The sequence below is a fragment of the Aythya ferina genome (assembly GCF_964211825.1).
Source record: "Aythya ferina genome assembly, chromosome: W".
In the NCBI taxonomy this organism is placed as follows: Eukaryota; Metazoa; Chordata; class Aves; order Anseriformes; family Anatidae; genus Aythya; species Aythya ferina.
The window spans coordinates 9,193,279-9,215,538 of record NC_140313.1 but is presented as its reverse complement, the minus strand read 5'-3'; the positions used below and the strand labels follow the sequence as shown (position 1 = coordinate 9,215,538).

At 46.5% G+C, this 22,260-nt stretch overlaps 1 protein-coding gene across 4 annotated transcripts in view; it reads left to right on the top strand.

Moving 5' to 3' along the window:
* Positions 1-22,260, top strand: part of LOC311426319 (guanine nucleotide-binding protein G(q) subunit alpha) — a 130,146-nt gene that overhangs the window by 99,106 nt on the left and 8,780 nt on the right. For 3 of the 4 annotated variants that reach the window (XM_084502738.1, XM_084502737.1, XM_084502739.1), the window contains exon 7: positions 18,876-19,029. In XM_084502738.1, coding sequence (XP_084358864.1) covers positions 18,876-19,029 — 154 coding nt within the window. Of the gene's footprint in view, positions 1-16,513; positions 16,755-18,875; positions 19,030-22,260 lie in introns of those variants that run through there. The other variant, XM_084502740.1, reaches the window with a different exon arrangement.

Below are 22,260 nucleotides of genomic sequence, written 5' to 3'. Positions count from 1 at the left end.
GTGGGACAGATCTCATGAATGGAATGTGGCCATGGACAGCTTTGTGTTTTTTAGGAAGGACAGGCCAGGAAGGTGAGGTGGTGGAGTTGCTCTTTCTGTGAGCGAGCAACTGGAATCTATACAGCTTGGCATGGGGGGGGCGAAGTGTGAGTCAAGGGCCTATGGGTGAGGATTAAAGGGCAGGCCAACAGGGGTGACATTGTGGTGGGTGTTTACTACAGGTCACAGGATCAGGAAGAGGAAGTGTATGAGGCCTTCTACAGGCAGCTGCAAGTTGCCTCATGTTCACAGGCCCCGGTTCTTATGGGGGACTTTAACCAGCCCGATATTTGCTGGGAAGACAACACAGCTCAGAACGGTCCAGGAGGTTACTGCAGAACGCTGAGGATAACTACTTGACGCAAGTGGTAGGTGAGCCAACAAAGAGAGGGGCGCTGCTGGACCTGGTACTAACAAACAGAGATGGTCTAGTTGGAAACGAGAAGGTTGAGAGCCGGCTCAGCTGCAGTGATAATGAGATGTTGGAGTTCAAGATCCTGCGAGAAGGAAGCAGGGCAAAAAGGAGGACTGCAACCTTTGATTTCAAGAGAGCTAACTTTGACCTCTTCAGGAACCTAATTGGAGGAATCACCTGGGCCAGGGCCCTAGAGGGAAAGGGGGCCCAGCAGAGTTGGTTAATATTCAATCACTACTTCCTCCGAGCTCAGGATTTGTAGATCCCTATGAGAAAGAAGTCAAACAAGGGGGGCAGGAGACCTGCATGGATAAGCAAGGAGCTCTTGGGAAAACTTAAAGAGAAGAAGAAAGTGTACATGATGTTGAAGAAGGGACAGATCACTTGGGTGGAATATAGGAACATTGTCAGAGAATGCAGGGATGCAATAAGGAAGGCCAAGGCCTGGTTAGAATTAAATTTATCAAGAGACATCAAGGATAACAAGAAGGGCTTCTTCAAATACATCAGCAGCAAAAGGAAGACTAGGAAAAAAAAAAAAAGGAAAAATGGAAAAAAAAAAGGAAAATGTGGGTGTGCTGCTAAATGAGGCGGGTGCCTTGGTGACGGCAGATACAGAGAAAGCGGAGTTACTGAATGCCTTCTTTGCTTCAGTCTTCACTTCTAAGGCTAGCCCCCATGCACTACTGAGCCCAGAAACAAGACAGAAAACCCAGAGAGAGGAAGACTTTCCCCTGGTTGAAGAAGATTGGGTTAGAGGTTATTTAGGCAAGCTAGACACCCACAAATCTATGGGCCCCTATGGGATGCACCTGAGGGTGCTGAGGGAGATGGCCAGTGTTATTGCTAAACCTCTCTCTATCATCTTCAAAAGGTCTTGGAGAACAGTAGAGGTGCCTGAGGACTGGAAGAAAGCCAACATTACTCTAGTCTTCAAGAAGGGCAAGAAGGAAGACCCAGGAAACTACAGGCCAGTCAGCCTCACCTCCATCCCTGGAAAGGTGATGGAGCAGCTTATCCTCGAGGCCATCTCTAAGCATGCAGGGGAAAAGAAGGTGATCAGAAGCAGTCAACGTGGATTCATCAAGGGGAAGTCATGTTTAATCAACCTGATAGCGTTTTACGATGAGATGACTGGCTGGATGGATGAGGGGAGAGCAGTGGATGTTGTCTACCTTGACTTTAGCAAAGCTTTTGACCCGGTCTCCCATAACATCCTCCTGGGCAAGCTCCAGAAGTGTGGGATCCATGAGTGGACAGTGGGGTGGATCGAGAACTGGCTGGATGGCAGATCTCAGAGGGTTGTGCTCAATGGTGCCGAGTTTAGTTGGAAGCCTGTGGCTAGTAGTGTCCCCCAGGGGTCAGCACTAAGTCCAGTGCTATTCAAATTATTCATCAATAAAATAATAATGTGTAATTGAATTTCTCTTAAACCAATATTTCCTTCCCTTTTGTGATCTTTACAAATGCCACATTGCTCAATGTATATCCACAAAAATGCTACCACAAAGATAATTTTCCCAGCTTCTTGCTTTTACTATGTATTTGTCTTTCTACTGTCTTTCACTTTCTTGCCATGTGGAACCAAATTATTTGTCTGCTTTTAAGGACCTTCATCATCTAACCTGATAGGATAATCAGACCGATTTTTTTTCAGCCAGTTTTGATCAGTCATTTGTAAAATATTCCAACAAATATTTTTACAGTTATTACCTTTCTCTTAATTTTTAATAAAAATAATTCCCCAGAAACTTGCCTAGATCTGCTATGTAGCTGATATGTAATCTCCATTCTTCTGAGTTCTCTACAGTGGTAAAACAGAGTCCTGTCATGACTGCTTCTCACAATGATCATAATTCTGTTACTATAATGTGATGGTCTCTCATTCTGTTTTCAGTATCCAGTTACAAACTCTTAAAGCAATTACTGTTATTTAAGAACATATGTGCAAAGCTGTGGTCCACCACTGGATCTAACAGGTTTCTGAAATGTAGAATAGTGAGTTTATTTAGCAGTAGCTGGATATTTGCATGGCCGTAGCAGTAGGAAAGGTAACGTTTTTATTGTGAGTAATGTAATGGAACCAGTAGGTCTGGAAGTGACAGAAGCAATGTTTCTAAAAGTCATTGAATAAATATTGTGGTTTAACTCAGCAGGCAGCTAAGTACCACATAGCTGTTTTTTCACTCCATCCACTCCCCCCAGTGGGATGGGGGAGATGGTCAGAAGAAAAAAAGAATAAAATAAAACTTGTGGGTTGACATAAAGACAATTTAATAGGACAGAAAAGGAAGGAAAATTATAATAATTATGATAAAGGAATATACAAAACAAGTAATGTGTAATGCGATTGCTCACTACCTGCTGACTGATGATCGCCTGTCTCCAAGCAGCAGCCATACCCCCTGGCCAACTCCCCCCGTTTTATTGTTCAGCATGATGTCATATGGTATGGAATATCTCTTTGGCCAGTTTGGATCAGCTGTCCTGGTTCTGTCTACTCCCAGCTTCTTATGTATCCCCAGCCTCTTTGCTGCTGGGGCAGTATGAGAAGCTGAAAAGTCCTTGACTTAGTGTAAGCATTGCTCAGCAACTACTAAAACATCAGAGTATTATCAGCATTATTCTTACCCTAAATCCAAGACACAGCACCATACCAGCTACTAGGAAGAAAATTAACCCTATCCCAGCCAAAAACAGGACAATAAATAAACACAAGAAAGTCCTTCCAATCAGAGAAGTGGAAGAGGGGTAAGGGAAGGAAGAAGGGGCCTGTGACTAGTGGAGACCTTTTCAGAAACAGTGTAGATCTAAATGATCTGGGAAAATCTCTTAAAAATGCTCTGTCCAAAACACTACCACCAGGGGGATGCTAAAACAATCTAATGATTCATCCTTGTCTATAAATACAGTGACCCTCAGTAAAATGGCATTTAGTTTGGTCTTCGGGGCTGAAAGATGATGACTACAGATAAGTGAAGTAGAACAGGTTGCCCAGAGAGGTTGTGGGATTTCCATTCTAGGAGCTGGTCAAAGCTTGACTGGACTAAATTAGTCCTACTGGGAGCAAAGATTTGGACCTAGTGACTTTCACAGGACCTTTCTGTGATTCTAAGTAGAAAAATCTTAGTTGAATTTGTCTAGTGAAAGGGAAATTATTTTGTTCTTTGGGGTGCCTTTGTACTCATGCAATGAGGTTTTATCATAGCTGCTTTAAAATCCTGAAGAACTCCACTTTATTAGATTGAGGATATTTGAATTAATGGGGTTAATTTGAATTAATGGGGAAAATTAACTCTGTCCTAACTGAAACCAGGACACATTCACAGTACTTAATTTATGTTGAAAAACTGCTATTTTAGCATAAATAATACTTGTATGTTGTGGGTTAACCCCAGTAGACAGCTAAGCACAACACAGCTGCTTGCTCGCTTTCCCAACCCCACCCCAGTGGGATGGTGGAGGAGGCAGAGAAAGAGTAAAAGCAAGAAAAAAAATGTAAAAATTGCTAAACCCTAAACCCCACTCTTTACTGCTGAGCATGATGTTTATATGGCATGGAATATCTCTTTGGTTAGTTAGGGTCATCTGCTTGCTTGTGTCCCATCCCAAACTTTTGCCTGCCTCCGGACTATTTCCTTGGGGGGCAAAGTAAGAAACAGAGAGGGTGTTGACACTGTGCAAACACAGTTCAGACATAGCTAAAACATTAGTGTGTTATCAGCATTGTTTCGGTCACAAATCTAAAACACAGCACCCTACCAGCTACTATGAAGAAAATTAACTCCATCCCAGCCAGACCGAGTACATTGATAATGGCAGAACAGAGCATTATCATAGAATCATAGAATATCCTGAGTTGGAAGGGACCCTTAAGGATCATCAAGTCCAACTCTTGACACCGCACAGGTCTACCCAAAAGTTCAGACCATGTGCCTAAGTTCACAGTCCAATCTCTTCTTAAATTCAGACAGGCTCGGTGCAGTGACCACTTCCCTGGGGAGCCTGTTCCAGTGTGCAACCACCCTCTCTGTGAAGAACCCCCTCCTGACGTCCAGCCTAAATTTCCCCTGCCTCAGCTTAACCCCGTTCCCGCGGGTCCTGTCACTAGTGTTAATGGAGAAAAGGTCTCCTGCCTCTCGACACCCCCTTACGAGGAAGTTGTAGACTGTGATGAGGTCTCCCCTCAGCCTCCTCTTCTCCAGGCTGAACAGGCCCAGTGACCTCAGCCGTTCCTCGTACGTCTTCCCCTCCAGGCCTTTCACCATCTTCGTAGCCCTCCTCTGGACACTTTCCAACAGTTTCATGTCCTTTTTATACTGTGGTGCCCAGAACTGCACACAGTACTTGAGGTGAGGCCGCACCAGCGCAGAGTAGTGTGGGACAATCACCTCCCTTGACCTACTAGCGATGCCGTGCTTGATGCACCCCAGGACACGGTTGGCCCTCCTGGCTGCCAGGGCACATTGCTGGCTCATATTCAACTTGCTGTCTACCACGACCCCCAGATCCCTCTCTTCTAGGCTGCTCTCCAGCGTCTCATCGCCCAGTCTGTACATGCAGCCAGGGTTTCCCCGTCCCAGGTGCAGGACCCGGCACTTGCTCTTATTGAACTTCATGCGGTTGGTGATCGCCCAGCTCTCCAACCTGTCCAGATCCCTCTGTAAGGCCTTTACGCCCTCATTTGAGTCCACAACTCCTCCAAGTTTGGTGTCATCAGCAAACTTGCTCAAAATACCCTCTATTCCTACATCCAGATCGTTTATAAAAATATTGAAAAGTACCGGCCCTAAAATGGAGCCTTGAGGGACCCCACTGGTGACCGCCCGCCAGCCTGACGCAGCCCCATTTACCATAACCCTTTGGGCCCTGCCCGTTATCCAATTGCTCACCCATCGTATGATGTTTTTATTTAGCTGTATGGTGGACATTTTGTCCAGTAGGATCCTATGGGAAACCGTGTCAAAAGCCTTGCTGAAGTCCAAAAAAATCACATCAGCTGGTTTCCCTTTGTCCACCATACGGGTGATCTTATCATAAAAGGAAATCAGGTTAGTTAGGCAGGACCTACCCTTCCATTTATAAAACTAGGGCTTCTGTACCTCAGCCACAACTACAAATTTAAATGGAAAGAACTTTATAAGAGCTTTTCTATGATGTGTTTGTGTTACAAGCACTTAATAAAGGCACTCTGCAGTGACATGAGTGTTTTCAGTTTATAGGAAACTTTATTGAAACTTGTTGAACTTAGTGATATGGTGTTGAACTTAGCGATATGGTTTAGTGGAGGACTTGTTAGTGTTAGGTCAGAGGTTGGACTCAATGATCTTGAGGTCTCTTCCAACCTAGACAATTCTGTGATTCTGTGATTTATTATCCTTAAGTTGTCTTAGGTAGAATAGACTGGTGTTGCTTAGACTGTTAAAAATAGAATCAAAGAATCATAGAATATCCCGAGTCAAAAGGGACCCATAAGGATCATTGAGTCCAACTCCTGGCATCACACAGGTCTACACAAAATTTTAGACCATGTGACTAAGTGCAGTCCAAAGGCTTCTTAAGTTCAGACAGGCTCGGTGCAGTGACTACGTCCCTGGGGAGCCTGTTCCAGGGTGCAACTACCCTCTCGGTGAAGAACCTCTTCCTGATGTCCAGCCTGAACCTCCCCTGCCTCAGCTTGACATCATTCCCATGGGTCCTATCACTGGTGTTTACGGAGAATAGGTCAGCGCCTGCCCCTCCACTCCCCCTCGCGAGGAAGTTGTAAACTGCAATGAGGTCTCCCCTCAGCCTCTTCTTCTCCAGGCTGAACAGGCCCAGTGACCTCAGCCGCTCCTCATACGTCTTCCCCTCTAGGCCCTTCACCATCTTCATCACCCTCCTCTGGACACTCTCCAACAGTTTAACATACTTTTTGTACTGTGGTGCCCAGAACTGCACACAGTACTCGAGGTGAGGCCGCACCAGCGCAGAGTAGAGCAGGACAATCACTTCTCTTGACCTACTAGCAATGCCATGCTTGATGCACCCCAGGATACGGTTGGCCCTCCTGGCTGCCTGGGCACACTGCTGGCTCATATTCAGCTTGCTATCAACCACAACCCCCAGATCCCTCTCTGAGAGGCTGCTCTCTAGAGTCTCGTTGCCCAGTCTGTACATATAGCCAGGGTTGCCCCGTCCCAGGTGCAGGACCCGACACTTGCTCTTGTTAAACTTCATGTGGTTGGTGATTGCCCAGCTCTCCAATCTGCCCAGGTCTCTATGCGAGGCCTTTCTACCCTCATCCGAGTCTACAACTCCTCTACGTTTGGTGTCGTCGGCAAATTTTCTCAAAACACCTTCTAGTCCTACATCCAGATCATTTATAAAAACACTGAAGAGGACTGGCCCTAAAATGGAGCCTTGAGGGACCCCACTAGTGACCATCCACCAGCCAGATGTGGCTCCATTTACCACAACCCTTTGAGCCCTACCCATCAGCCAATTGCTCACCCATCTTCTGATGTTTTTGTTAAGTTGTATACTGAACATTTTGTTGGACCTTGCTGACTAGTTCCCTGAGCAGCCTGAAGTCTGCTTTCCCCATATCCAGGGCTGAAGTTTTGGTGGCAGTTTTCCTTCCGTCACCATAAATTATAAACTCAAACACTTCATGGTTACTATGACCGAGACGGCCGCCAATTGCCATGTCCCCCACAAGACCCTCTCTGTTCTCCAGCAACAGATCTAGGAGGGCACCTTTCCTAGTTGGCTCCCTTAGCATCTGCACAAAGAAGTTATCATCTAGGTGCTTTACGAACCTCCTGGACTTGCTCGTGTCGTCCGCGTGGTGATCCCAGTTGACGTCCCCCATAAGGACAACAGGAGTTGATCTCGAGGGATCTCTTAGTTCCACAAAGAATAATTCACCAACATTGTCGTCCTGGCCAGGTGGTCTGTTATAGACTCCCACAACAATATCCCCTTTATTTGTTCATCCCTTAATCCTTACCCAGAGGCTCTCAACTTGGTCATCGCCAACTTGCCTTGTTGGTGCCCTTACGCAACAGGTTTGAGGCCCTAGAGATTGAGAGGCCGGTGTGTGAGGAAGAGGTAGCAAATGTTCCCAGGAGGATGCCTGGGGCGAGGAGGTCAACTCCGCGCCTCAGGACTGCCTCCACCAAGAAAGACAGGAGGGTTATTGTTGTTGGTGACTCGATTCTTAGGGGAACAGAGGGCCCTATTTGTCGGCCTGACCCTACCCGTAGGGAAGTCTGCTGTCTCCCTGGGGCCAGGGTCAGGGACGTTGCCAGGAAGCCTCCTAACCTGGTTCGCCCCTCTGACTATTACCCCCTTTTGATAGTCCAGGCGGGCAGTGATAACATCGAAGACAGAAGCCTCAAGGCTATCAAAAGGGACTTTAGGGGACTGGGTCGGTTAGTGGATGGAGCGGGAGTGCAGGTGGTGTTTTCATCCATCCCTACGGTGGCAGGGAGGGGTTCAGAGAGGACACGGAAAGCCCACCTGTTAAACACGTGGCTCCGGGACTGGTGCCAACACAGAAATCTTGGGTTTTTTGATCATGGGGCACTTTACTCAGCACCTGGCCTGATGGCCGCAGACGGGTCCCTATCTTTTAGGGGAAAAAGGATCCTGGGCCAGGAGCTGGCAGGGCTCATTGAGAGGGCTTTAAACTAGGTAGGAAGGGGGATGGGGCTGAGGCTAGGATTGTTGGGGCTGTGCTAGGGGGAACAATGGCAAGGCCGGAGGATAAGGCAATGGCCCAGCTGAAGTGCATCTACACCAATGCACGCAGCATGGGTAACAAACAGGAGGAGCTGGAAGCCATCGTGCGGCAGGCAGGCTACAACTTGGTTGCCATCACGGAGACGTGGTGGGACCAGTCTCATGACTGGAGTGCTGCAATGCCTGGCTATAAGCTCTATAGAAGGGACAGGCAGCATAGAAGGGGTGGTGGTGTGGCTCTCTATATTAGAGAGTCTTTCGAGGTTGTAGAACTCGAGGTTGGGAATGACAAGGTCGAGTCCCTTTGGGTTAGGATCGGCAGGGACAACAAGGCTAGTGTCCTGGTCGGGGTCTGCTATAGACCGCCGAACCAGGATGAGGAGACGGATGAGGAATTCTACAGGCAGCTGACAGAGGTTGCAAAATCGTCAGCTCTTGTACTCGTGGGGGACTTCAACTTCCCTGACATATCCTGGAAGCACAACACAGCCCTGAGAAAGCAGTCTAGGAGGTTTCTGGAGAGCGTGGAAGATAGCTTCCTGACGCAGCTGGTTAGTGAACCTACCAGGGGTGGTGCCCCGCTAGACCTTCTCTTCACAAACAGAGAAGGACTGGTGGAGGACGTGATTGTCGGGAGCTGTCTTGGGCAGAGTGACCACGCAATGGTGGAGTTCACTATTCTTGGCGAGGCCAGGAAGGGGACCAGTAAAACCGCTGTATTGGACTTTCGGAGGGCTGACTTTGAGCTGCTCAGGACACTGGTTGGTGGAGTCCCTTGGGAGGTGGTTCTGAAGGGCAGAGGAGTCCAGGAAGGCTGGGCGCTCTTCAAGAGGGAAGTCTTAATGGCGCAGGAACGGTCTGTCCCCACGTGCCCAAAGACGAGCTGGCGGGGAAGAAGACCGGCCTGGCTCAACAGAGAATTGTGGCTTGATCTTAGGAGGAAAAAGAGGGTTTATAAGCTTTGGAAAAGTGGACAGGCCACTAAGGAGGACTTTAAAGAAGTAGCGAGGCTGTGCAGGGACAAAATTAGGAAGGCCAAAGCTCATCTGGAGCTCAATCTGGCTACTGCCGTTAAAGATAACAAAAAACGTTTCTATAAATACATCAACACAAAAAGGAGGACTAAGGAGAATCTCCATCCTTTACTGGATGCGGGGGGAAACTTAGTTACAAGAGATGAGGAAAAGGCAGAGGTGCTCAATGCCTTCTTTGCCTCAGTCTTTAGCGGCAATACCGGATGTTCTCTGGATACTCAGTACCCTGAGCTGGTGGAAGGGGATGGGGAGCAGGATGTGGCCCTCACTATCCATGAAGAACTGGTTGGTGACCTGCTACGGCACTTAGATGTGCACAAGTCGATGGGGCCGGATGGGATCCACCCAAGGGTACTGAGGGAACTGGCAGAGGAGCTGGCCAAGCCACTATCCATCATTTATCAGCAGTCCTGGCTATCGGGGGAGGTCCCAATCGACTGGCGGCTAGCAAACGTGACGCCCATCTACAAGAAGGGCCGGAGGGCAGACCCGGGAAACTACAGGCCTGTCAGTTTGACCTCAGTGCCAGGAAAGCTCATGGAGCAGATCCTCCTGAGAGTCATCATGCAGCACTTGCAGGGGAAGCAGGCGATCAGGCCCAGTCAGCATGGCTTTATGAAAGGCAGGTCATGCCTGACGAACCTGATCTCCTTCTATGACAAAGTGACGCGCTGGGTGGACGAGGGAAAGGCTGTGGATGTGGTCTACCTTGACTTCAGCAAGGCTTTTGACACCGTCTCCCACAGCATTCTCCTCAAGAAACTGGCTGCTCTTGGCTTGGACTGGCGCACACTTCGTTGGGTTAGAAACTGGCTGGATAGCCGGGCCCAAAGAGTCGTGGTGAATGGAGCCAAGTCCAGTTGGAGGCCAGTCACTAGTGGCGTCCCCCAGGGCTCGGTGCTGGGGCCGGTCCTCTTTAATATCTTCATCGATGATCTGGACGAGGGCATCGAGTGCACCCTCAGTAAGTTCGCAGATGACACCAAGTTAGGTGCGTGTGTCGATCTGCTTGAGGGTAGGAAAGCTCTGCAGGAGGATCTGGATAGGCTGCACCGATGGGCTGAGGTCAACTGCATGAAGTTCAACAAGGCCAAGTGCCGGGTCCTGCACCTGGGGCGCAATAACCCCAAGCAGAGCTACAGGCTGGGAGATGAGTGGTTGGAGAGCTGCCAGGCAGAGAAGGACCTGGGAGTGATGGTGGATAGTCGGCTGAATATGAGCCAGCAGTGTGCTCAGGTGGCCAAGAAGGCCAACGGCATCCTGGCTTGTATCAGGAACAGTGTGACCAGCAGGGCTAGGGAGGTGATCGTCCCCCTGTACTCAGCTCTGGTGAGGCCGCACCTCGAGTACTGTGTTCAGTTTTGGGCCCCTCGCTACAAGAAGGACATGGAGGTGCTTGAGCGGGTACAGAGAAGGGCGACGAAGCTGGTGAGGGGCCTGGAGAACAAGTCCTACGAGGAGCGGCTGAGGGAGCCGGGCTTGTTCAGCCTGGAGAAGAGGAGGCTCAGGGGCGACCTTATCGCTCTCTATGGGTACCTCAAGGGAGGCTGTAGCGAGGTGGGGGTTGGCCTGTTCTCCCACGTGCCTGGTGACAGGACAAGGGGGAATGGGCTTAAGTTGAGCCAGGGGAGTTTTAGGTTAGATGTTAGGAAGAACTTCTTCACTGAAAGGGTTGTGAGGCACTGGAACAGGCTGCCCAGGGAAGTGGTGGAGTCACCATCCCTGGAAGTCTTCAAAAGACGTTTAGATGTAGAGCTTAGGGAAATGGTTTAGTGGGGACTGTTAGTGTTAGGTCAGAGGTTGGACTCGATGATCTTGAGGTCTCTTCCAACCTAGAAAATTCTGTGATTCTGTGAAAATGAAACATAATTTTAAAGTGTGAGAAATCCCTTAGAAACAGAACTGTATGCTTCACTTACATTTCAACTGTAATGCTAAATGTTTTTCAGGAGCAATTAAATAATTTATGTAAAGGCTAACCCAAGGACATTAGGAAGAAATTTATCATTTGTAAGATTTTATGTCATAAGTTTTTGATTTGGGGAAATATTCTCAGGTTACCAATAGATTCCAGATTTACCTGGAACTATTTTAAAGATAATCTCTGTCGTGGTTTAACCCAGCCGGCAGCTAAACACCACGCAGCCGTTCGCTCACCCTCCCCCCTCCCTCTCTGGGATGGGGGAGAGAAATGGAAAGTGAAGCCTGTGAGTTGAGATAAAGACAGTTTAATAAGACAGGAAAATAATCATAACAAAAATAATAATAACAATAATAATAATAATAATACAATGGTGATAATAGGAAAGTAATAATAATATATACAAACAAGTGATGCACAGTGCAATTGCTCACCACCCGCTGACCGATGCCCAGCCTAACCCCGAGCAGTCCGGCCCCCTCCCCCCGGCTAGCCACCCCTATATATTGTTTAGCATGACGTCAGATGGTATGGAATACCCCTTTGGCTAGTTTGGGTCACCTGTCCTGGGTTTTTTCCCTCCCAGCTCTTACTGCACCCCCAGCCTGCCTGTTGGCAAGGCAGAGCGAAAGGCTGAGATGTCCTTGGCTTGGTATAAGCACTGCTCTGCAACAATTAAAACATCGGGGTGTTATCAGCACTCTTCTCATCCTAAGCCAAAACACAGCATTCCACCAGCTACTAGGAAGAAAATTAATTCTGTTCTAACTGAAACCAGGACATCTATCCACCCCTTATTCCATACCATTTATGTCATGCTCAGGTTACACTCTTTTCCATACATTCTAATTAGTCACCTATAGTAGTCATAGTAGTGATAACATACAGTATTATATAGTAATTAACATGGTACAATTCAGTTCATGGGCTATTCTCACCCAGTATTAAATCTCCTTGAGGTACACACCGGACCTCTCCGTTCTTTTGCATCACCCACCAAGTGTATCCAGGTCCCTGAGCGAAAACAATTCCACGAATAGGTTTGCCTTTTCCTGAGGCGGGAGTAGCCCAGACTGTTTTACCCAGCATATTTCTTACATGCGCTACAGGAACTTTATCCCCATCTACAGTACGTAACAGGTTTGATTGGGCAGGTCCAGTTCGGTTGGCAGATCCCCTAGTATTGACTAACCAGGTGGCCTTTGCCAAATGCGTATCCCAATTTTTGAATGTCCCAGCGCCCATTGCTTTCAATGTAGTCTTTAACAGTCCATTGTATCGTTCAACTTTCCCGGAGGCTGGTGCATGATAGGGGATGTGATACACCCACTCAATACCATGCTCTTTGGCCCAAGTGTCTATAAGGTTGTTTGGGAAATGAGTCCCATTGTCTGACTCTATTCTTTCTGGGGTACCATGTCGCCATAGGACTTGCTTTTCAAGGCCCAGGATAGTGTTCCGGGCGGTGGCATGAGGCACAGGATATGTTTCCAGCCATCCGGTGGTTGCTTCCACCATTGTAAGTACGTGGCGCTTGCCATTGCGAGTTTGAGGGAGTGTGATGTAATCAATCTGCCAGGCCTCTCCATATTGATATTTCAGCCATCGTCCTCCATACCAAAGAGGCTTTGACCGTTTGGCTTGCTTGATTGCAGCACATGTTTCACAGTCATGAATAACCTGTGCTATAGCGTCCATGGTCAGGTCCACCCCTCGATCACGAGCCCATCTGTATGTTGCATCCCTACCTTGATGGCCTGAGGTGTCATGGGCCCATCGGGCTATAAATAATTCACCTTTATGCTGCCAATCCAGGTCCACCTGAGCTACTTCAATCTTAGAAGCCTGATCCACCTGCTGGTTGTTTTGATGTTCTTCAGTAGCCCGATTCTTGGGAACATGAGCATCTACGTGACGTACTTTCACAGCCAGGTTCTCTACCCGAGCAGCAGTATCTTGCCACAATGCAGCAGCCCAGATGGGTTTGCCCCTGTGCTGCCAGTTGTTTTGCTTCCATTGCTGTAACCATCCCCACAGGGCATTTGCTACCATCCATGAATCGGTGTAGAGATAGAGAACTGGCCATTTTTCTCGTTCAGCAATGTCTAAAGCCAGCTGAATGGCTTTCACTTCTGCAAACTGACTCGAATCACCTTCTCCCTCAGCAGCTTCTGCAACTCGCTGTGTAGGACTCCATACAGCAGCCTTCCATCTCCGATGCTTCCCCACAATACGACAGGACCCATCAGTGAACAGGGCATATTTCTTTTCATTCTCTGGTAACTGGTTGTACAGTGGGGCTTCTTCAGCACGACCCACCTCCTCCTCTGATGATATCCCAAAGTATTTGCCTTCTGGCCAGTCCATAATCACTTCCAATATTCCTGGGCGACTGGGGTTTCCTATTCGAGCCCGCTGAGTAATCAGTGCAACCCACTTGCTCCATGTAGCATCAGTTGCATGATGCGTAGAAGAGACCCTTCCCTTGAACATCCAGCCTAGTACCGGCAGTCGGGGTGCTAGGAGGAGCTGCGCTTCAGTACCGACCACCTCCGAAGCAGATCGAACTCCTTCATATGCTGCCAATATCTCCTTTTCAGTTGGAGTATAGCGGGCCTCAGATCCTCTGTATCCCCGACTCCAAAACCCCAGGGGCCGACATCGAGTTTCCCCAGGTTCTTTCTGCCAGAGGCTCCAGGTGGGGCCGTTCTCCCCAGCTGCAGTGTAGAGCACATTCTTTACATCTGGTCCTGTTCGAACTGGCCCAAGGGCTACTGCATGGACTATTTCCTGCTTGATTTGTTCAAAGGCTTGTCGTTGTTCAGGGCCCCATTCAAACTCATTCTTCTTATGGGTTACTTGGTAGAGAGGGTTTACAATCAGACTGTAATTTGGAATGTACATTCTCCAAAACCCCACAACACCTAGGAAAGTCTGTTTCTTTTTTGCTAGTTGGTGGAGACATAGCTGTTATTTTGTTGATCACATCCTTTGGGATTTGACGACGTCCATCTTGCCATTTTATTCCTAAAAACTGGATCTCTCGTGCAGGTCCTTTGACTTTATTTTGTTTTATGGCAAAACCGTCCTTCAGAAGGATTTGGACTATTTTCTTCCCTTTCTCGAAAACTTCCTCTGCTGTGTCACCCCACACAATAATGTCATCGATGTACTGCAGGTGTTCAGGAGCTTCCCCCTGCTCTAGCGCAGACTGGATCAGTCCATGGCAAATGGTAGGGCTGTGTTTCCACCCCTGGGGCAGCCGATTCCAAGTATATTGGACTCCCCTCCAAGTGAAGGCAAATTGTGGCCTGCACTCTGCTGCTAGAGGGATGGAGAAAAATGCATTAGCGATATCAATTGTGGCGTACCACTTGGCTGCCTTCGATTCAAGTTCGTACTGAAGTTCCAGCATGTCCGGCACTGCAGCACTCAGTGGTGGCGTCACTTCGTTCAGGCCACGATAGTCCACTGTTAGTCTCCACTCGCCATTAGACTTTCGCACTGGCCATATGGGACTATTGAAAGGTGAATGAGTCTTGCTGATCACTCCTTGGCTCTCCAATTGACGAATTAGCTTATGGATGGGAATCAGGGAGTCTCGGTTAGTGCGATATTGCCGCCGGTGCACAGTTGTGGTAGCAATTGGCACTCGCTGTTCTTCAACCCTCAGCAACCCCACAACAGAGGGGTCCTCTGAGAGACCAGGCAAGGTAGATAATTGTTTAATGCCCTCTGTCTCTAAGGCAGCTATACCAAAAGCCCACCGGAACCCTTTTGGGTCCTTGCAATATCCTCTTCTAAGATAGTCTATGCCAAGGATACATGGAGCATCCGGGCTAGTCACAATGGGGTGCTTTTCCCACTCATTCCCAGTCAGACTCACTTCAGCCTCCAATACAGTCAACTGCTGAGATCCCCCTGTCACTCCACAAATACAGATGGGCTCTGGTCCTTTATAGCTCGATGGCATTAGAGTACATTGTGCACCGGTGTCTACTAAAGCCTTATACTTCTGTGCGTCTGACGTGCCAGGCCATCGAATCCACACAGTCCAATAAACTCGATTGTCCCTTTCCTCCCCCTGGCTGGAGGCAGGGCCCCCCTAATCCTGGTCAGAATCTTCTTCGTTTCTGTGTTTGAAGGACTGCCCGCTGGAAGTTGGAGCAGCAAGCTTTTCAGAGAATCCCTTTTTCCTGATTGTTTTCTTTTGCAACTCACGTACCCGTGCCTCTAGGGTCGCGGTAGATTTTCCATCCCATTTTCTCATGTCCTCTCCATGGTCTCGTAAGTAAAACCACAGGGTGGCACGGGGTGAGTACCCACCATATCGTCTTCCTTGTGTGGATGAACGCCTACCCCTGATAGCTGAGACACTGCTTTGTACAGGTGCGGAGGAGAATAATCTCTCTTCAAGTTGGTGAACCTTTTCAGAAAGTTTCTCCACAGCTGAGACGCAGGCCTGTAAGGAAGAGGAGAGACTTTCTTCGTACTGCCGAAGTTGTTTAGCCGCTTCATCCACTGTGGGTTCCTCATCCTCTTTCCAGGCCATTATTGCCAATGAGCTGGCATATGATGATGGTGCACTCCGTACAAACTTCCGCCACATGGGTCGTGTACACCTGACTTCATCTGGATCTTTGGATGTTTGTCTGAGGTCTGGATCCTCATAAATCACTTCCCGTACGGCTAATTCCCTCAGGTACTGGATTCCCTTCTCCATAGTGGTCCACTTGCCTGGTAAACATAAAAGTTCTTCCTTGAAGGGATACCTTTCCCTCACAGCTGAGAGGAGACGCCTCCAGAGGCTGTGAGATTGTGCTCCATCTGCAATTGCTTTGTCAATGCCTGTGTCTCTAGCAAGGGATCCCAGTCGCTTGGCTTCCCTGCCGTCTAATTCCACACAATTGGCTCCAGTGTCCCAGCGTCGGAGCAGCCAGGTGACAAGCTGCTCACCTATACAGCGACCAAAATCTTTTCGCACATCTCGTAACTCACGCTCGTTTAGGCTTTGGGTAGTTACTGTTGATTTTTCAGCATCCTCATCTTCCTCCTCCTGAATCCTTGATGGCCCAGCGTCGTCGTCGTCTCCGTTGTCTCTATACCTAGATTTGGCAGAAGACTCTCTGCGTTCTAAACGACCTGAATCTCTATACCATTTTTTCACCTTCTCTACAGGGGCAGCTTGCACTGCTACTGCTCGTTTCTCTGACCTTGTTACAGGGTCTGCCACAGAGGTTGGAATACCCTCTGCAGGGTCAACTTGCACTGCTACAGCTCGTTTCTCTGACCTTGTTACAGGGTCTGCCACAGAGGTTGGAATACCCTCTGCAGGGTCAACTTGCACTGCTACAGCTCGTTTCTCTGACCTTGTTACAGGGTCTGCCACACAGGTTGGAATACCCTCTGCAGGGTCAACTTGCACTGCTACAGCTCTTTTCTCTGACCCAGCCACAGGAGCTGGAGCGGCTGCAGGAGCTGGAGCAGCTGCAGGAGCCGGAGCTGGAGCGGCTGCAGGAACTGGAGTAGGAGCGGTTGCAGGAGCTGGAACTGGAGCAGCTGCAGGAACCGGAGCTAGAGCAGTTGCAGGAGCTAGAGCTGGAGCAGCTGCAGGAGCTGGGACTGGAGCAGCTGCAGGAGCTGGAACTGGAGCAGCTGCAGGAGCTGGGACTGGAGCGGCTGCAGGAGCTGGAACTGGAGCGTCTGCAGAGTCCACCGTAGGGGTCACAGTGGCCGTTGGATCTGTCACCGGGCTTGGAGTGGCCGCAGGGTCTGTCACTAAGTTGATAGCAGTATCAATGGCAGCTCGATAGGCATGAGCCAGGCCCCAGCATGTTACAATGATTTGTGTTACTTTGGAACTGCCAGAATCATGACACCTTTTTCTCAAGCGTTCTGCCAGTTTTTGAGGATTTTGCAGTTGGTCAGGGGTGAATTTCCAAAACATTGGGGGTGCCAACTGCTCTAGATGCCTGCCCATATCCTCCCATACTCCCTGCCACCCACAACTATACTGCCTCCGGGCATATCTCCGGATGAGCTTCCTAAGTAGTTGTTTAACTTTAAGCAGAATCTGAAGCGCATTCAGGAGGCAGAACAACAAGACTATGCTGGTCTGAGTATCCCAAGGATATTCAATATCTTGGAGAGCTATTGTAGCAAGCTCGGAGGATAAGAGGGTGGTGAAGGAGAAAGGGAGAGTAATCAAGTAAGAAAAAATATCTTCCCCTTTCCCCTCCACAGACTGACTCCCTAATGGAAAAAAACAATAGGTATAATTGCTAATAGTTTCCAAGATACAGTTTCCAAAATACAGAGTCGACGATGTTACTGAGTACAAATACCAAGTTAGAGTCATGACCAGATATCTCATCGTCTCATAAGCCATTGCTACAATACTCAGTACCATAATGATCTGAAACCAGGGCCCGGAGAGGATAAACAACATGACAGAGAGTAAATACGGAAAATAATGTACTATAATACTCAATTTGGAAAACAGGCGCAGCAGAGTTGAGATTAAAGCAATCAGCATTATGACAAGTGACTATTAAGCAGGTCTAATACTTACACCAATTTTAGTTTAACACACTCTGGTCAGATCTGCCGTTATCTCAACCTTTCGAGCCCCACATTGGGCGCCAAAAAGACTGTCGTGGTTTAACCCGGCCGGCAGCTAAACACCACGCAGCCGTTCGCTCACCCTCCCCCCTCCCTCTCTGGGATGGGGGAGAGAAATGGAAAGTGAAGCCCATGAGTTGAGATAAAGACAGTTTAATAAGACAGGAAAATAATCATAACAAAAATAATAATAACAATAATAATAATAATAATACAATGGTGATAATAGGAAAGTAATAATAATATATACAAACAAGTGATGCACAATGCAATTGCTTACCACCCGCTGACCGATGCCCAGCCTAACCCTGAGCAGTCCGGCCCCCTCCCCCCGGCTAGCCACCCCTATATATTGTTTAGCATGACGTCAGATGGTATGGAATACCCCTTTGGCTAGTTTGGGTCACCTGTCCTGGGTCTGTCCCCTCCCAGCTCTTACTGCACCCCCAGCCTGCCTGTTGGCAGGGCAGAGCGAAAGGCTGAGATGTCCTTGGCTTGGTATAAGCACTGCTCTGCAACAATTAAAACATCGGGGTGTTATCAGCACTCTTCTCATCCTAAGCCAAAACACAGCATTCCACCAGCTACTAGGAAGAAAATTAATTCTGTTCTAACTGAAACCAGGACAATCTCTTTCAAAAAAATAAGGATTACTTGCACTTAAAGTTCAGGAAAGGCATAAAAATAAATAAGTTTCTTAAAACTTGAATTTGTTATTATGTCTTTTTTTTTTAATGCTTGCCTCTGTCTTGAACCACATGTATTTCAATACCCACAAGTTTGTTGGCTGAGCATAACTGTGCATAGTCAGTCTTTACAACATTACCTGTTACAGCTATCATGTTCATGACCTGTGTTTTAAGGAATAATTATGCTTATTATGCTTCTGTTATTGAGATTGCAAAAGGAAGCTGCCTATATATTTAACAGCTTACATATAAACTGTAATTGAGTCAGTTAGATACTACAAGATTCAAAACATGAAATGGTTCTGTTTAGTAAATAAAATGGAATTGCATGTATTGATTTAATTTAAAAAAAAATCACAACCAAATAAATTCATCTGTTTTGTTTTGTTTTGTTTTGTTTTTTGTTTTGTTTGTTTGTTTGTTTATTCTAGAATCGAATGGAAGAAAGCAAAGCACTCTTTAGAACAATTATTACATATCCATGGTTCCAGAATTCTTCAGTTATTCTGTTCTTAAATAAAAAAGATCTCTTAGAGGAGAAAATTTTGTACTCCCATCTAGTTGATTATTTCCCAGAGTATGATGGTAAGTATATTTCCACCAGAGCTCATGCTCCATTAACACTCCAGTAATGACAAATTATCCCCCAATTCTTCATTACATCCATGTTCTTCATTACATACTGTACTTAGTACACCAAATGGTTAGTTTGTAGTTGAGTGGCTTGCTGGTCATGTTTTCTTTTTAATTATATGAAAAGGAAAAATGATTAAAAATAACAATTTTTAATAATTGAAATTTTTAAAGTCACTGAAATCTTGTGGTATTTTCTAGATTTCTAGGATTTCATTTCATAACTCCATTAACTGTGGATAGGATGGCAGTACCTTTCATGTGAAATTATTGCTTCTAGATGAGTAACAGCATATTACCAATGAACCTTATTCTGTTCTTGTTCCTAAGTTGAGGTAAATGCTTGAAGTGAAGTATAAAGTTAAAAATAAATAAAAACACATCTCATTTTTACTCATAGTCTTTTTTGAGGATTTTTGTTTGTTTGTTTAATCCTGTATATTTGAATAGAAGTGTCATAAATTCTCTGGGGATGTCAGAGAAACCAGTATCACTCCTCCCACCCTTTCATTATACCATTTCTTTCTTGTTTTCTTTATTTTACTTATGTAAAATGTAATGTGCTTGTCTCAGAAAACATTACGTGAAACATAGCTGTTCCTAAGGAAATTGTACTTTTATAAAGTTCTCCTCAGGTAAAAAGTAAGGTATTTTAAGATAATTTTTAGGAGTTGGTCTCAATGATCCTTCTGGATCCCTTCCAACTCAGGGTATTCTACGATTCTATGAACTGAGTGGAGTCTTTAGTAACAGGGGAAAAATCAAATTCATATAATAAAATCTCTTTTGTCTCACCAGAGAGTGAACAGCAGATTTGAAAGCTACAAAAAAAAAAGAAAAGATTAAATTTCTCATTTTTAAAACTAAAAAGTGATAATAGGAAAAAGTTGCAGGTATTTTTCCTGTTTGAGAGGAAAGGATGTGTTCACAGTAAACAGCCTGGAGGATCAGCCAATACTTATTTATGAGTCACTCTAAGTTTTGTTTGATCATAGAATAGAATAATAGAATCATTTAGGTTGGAAAAGACCCTAAAGATCATCAAGTGCAACCATCACCTAACACTACCAACTCCACCACTAAACCATGTCCCTAAGCACCACATCCACACATCTCTTAAATACCTTCAGGGATGGTGACTCCACCACTTCCCTGGGTAGCCCATTCCAATGCCTAACCACCCTTTCCATTAAAAAAAATCTTCCTGACATCCTATCTAAACATCCCCTAATGCATCCTATCTCTTGTCACCAATACCCACCTTGCTGAAACCTCCTTTCAGGTAGTTGTAGAGAATAATGAGGTCTCCCCTCAGTCCCCTCTTCTCAAGACTAAACAACCCCAGTTCCCTCAGACGCTCCTTCTTAAGACTTGTTCTCCAGACCCTTCACCAGATTTGTTGCTCTTCTCTAAATGCAAGTTCCAGCAAATCAATATCCTTCTTGTAGTGTGGGGTCCAAAAGTGAACACAGTACTGGAGGTGTGGTCTCACCAGTGCCGAGTACAGAGGGACAATCACTTCCCTAGCCCTGCTGGCCACACTATTTCTGATACAGGCCAGGATGGCCTTCTTGGCTACCTGGGCATGCTGTTAGCTCATGTTCAGTTGGCTGTCGACCGACACCCCCAGGTCCTTTTCTGCTGGGCAAATTTCCAGCCACTCTTCCCCAAGTCATACTACTGCATGGGATTGTTATGACAATATGTTATATCCTAGTGCAGGACCCGGCCCTTACCCTTGTTGAATGTCATGCAATTGGACTTGGCCCATTGATCTAGCCTTTCCAGATCCCTCTGCAGAGCCTTGCTACCTTCAAGCAGATCAACACACTTGCCCAACTTCTTGTCATCTGCAAACTTACTGAGGATGCACTTGATCCCCTCATCCAGATCTTTAACAAAAATGTTAAATGCAACTGGCCTCAATACTGAGCCTTGGGAAACACCACTGGTGACCAGCCACCAACTAGATTTAACTCCATTCACAATGACCTTTTTGGCCCGACTATCCAGGCAGTTTTTTTACCCGGCAGACAGTACATACTTTGAAGACATGAGCATCCAAGAGAAGGCTGTAGGAGACAGCATCAGATGCCTTGAGGTCACAGAACAGATTTTACAAAACTTTAATGTAGTAGTAATTTAGGATTTATTTTATACTTTTCTGGTAAATCACAAGAATAGATTGTATGATTCTTTACAGCACTTAATCAGCATTTAAGCATCAGCCAATTTAACACAATGATTTCAACAGAATTTGCTACAGTTGAAACAGCAACATAGTTAAAGATTCAAGAATGGCAAGTTTTGCCCAAGATTTACTGCGGCGGGGGGGGGGGGGGGGGGTTCTAAACTCAGTCTCACGCTTTCAAGATTCCCCCCTTTTAGTGAATCACTCACACTTCTCCCTCATCAACATTTGTCCACAGATGAGCTTTTATCCTTGAGGAGTCAGTCCTGAGAGACATCTCACCTCAGGGGTACCCTGAGAGGCATCCCGAATTGGTGGGAGATCAAGGGTCATGGCCTGCTGCGGTCCCTGGAGAGCTTGCTTGGGATCACTATAGGATTGCTAGATGATTGACTTTTAGTCAGCAATTTTCCAGGATTCATTTCTTTTTTCACTTTGACTATGATTCAACTTGTTCAACACACACACACACCCTTAGAAAATAATTGCACCTTTCTCAATTAGTCATGTCACAGGGGCTTTGGATACATATATTCAGGGAGAGGCCTGCTTGTTCTGTGCCTGTAATGTATAAATAACAGGGGAATGAGGCAGTGTCAGGCTTCACCACACTCTGTAGATAACAGAGGAATGATGCCATGATGGTTTTTCCTTGAATCATAGATAACAAAGGAATGATTCTGCACTATATTAGATAAAGTGATTGACTCGTAGTCAAACTCAGATTCCTTATCATGTCGATCTTGTTGAAGAAAATTATTGAGATCTTTCTCAGAAGATTAGACAAACTTCCTGTTACCATATTAGCAGGTATGTATAGTACATAGTATAACTTTTTATTCTTTGATCAATTTAGAGGGAATCAAACTTGTTGCTGTCCTGGTTTCAGCTAGGATAGAGTTAATTTTACTTCTAGTAAAGTAGGGTAAGGTAAAGTAGAATTCTAGTCTGGTAGGGTTCTGTGTTTGGGATTTAGGATGAACATAATGCTG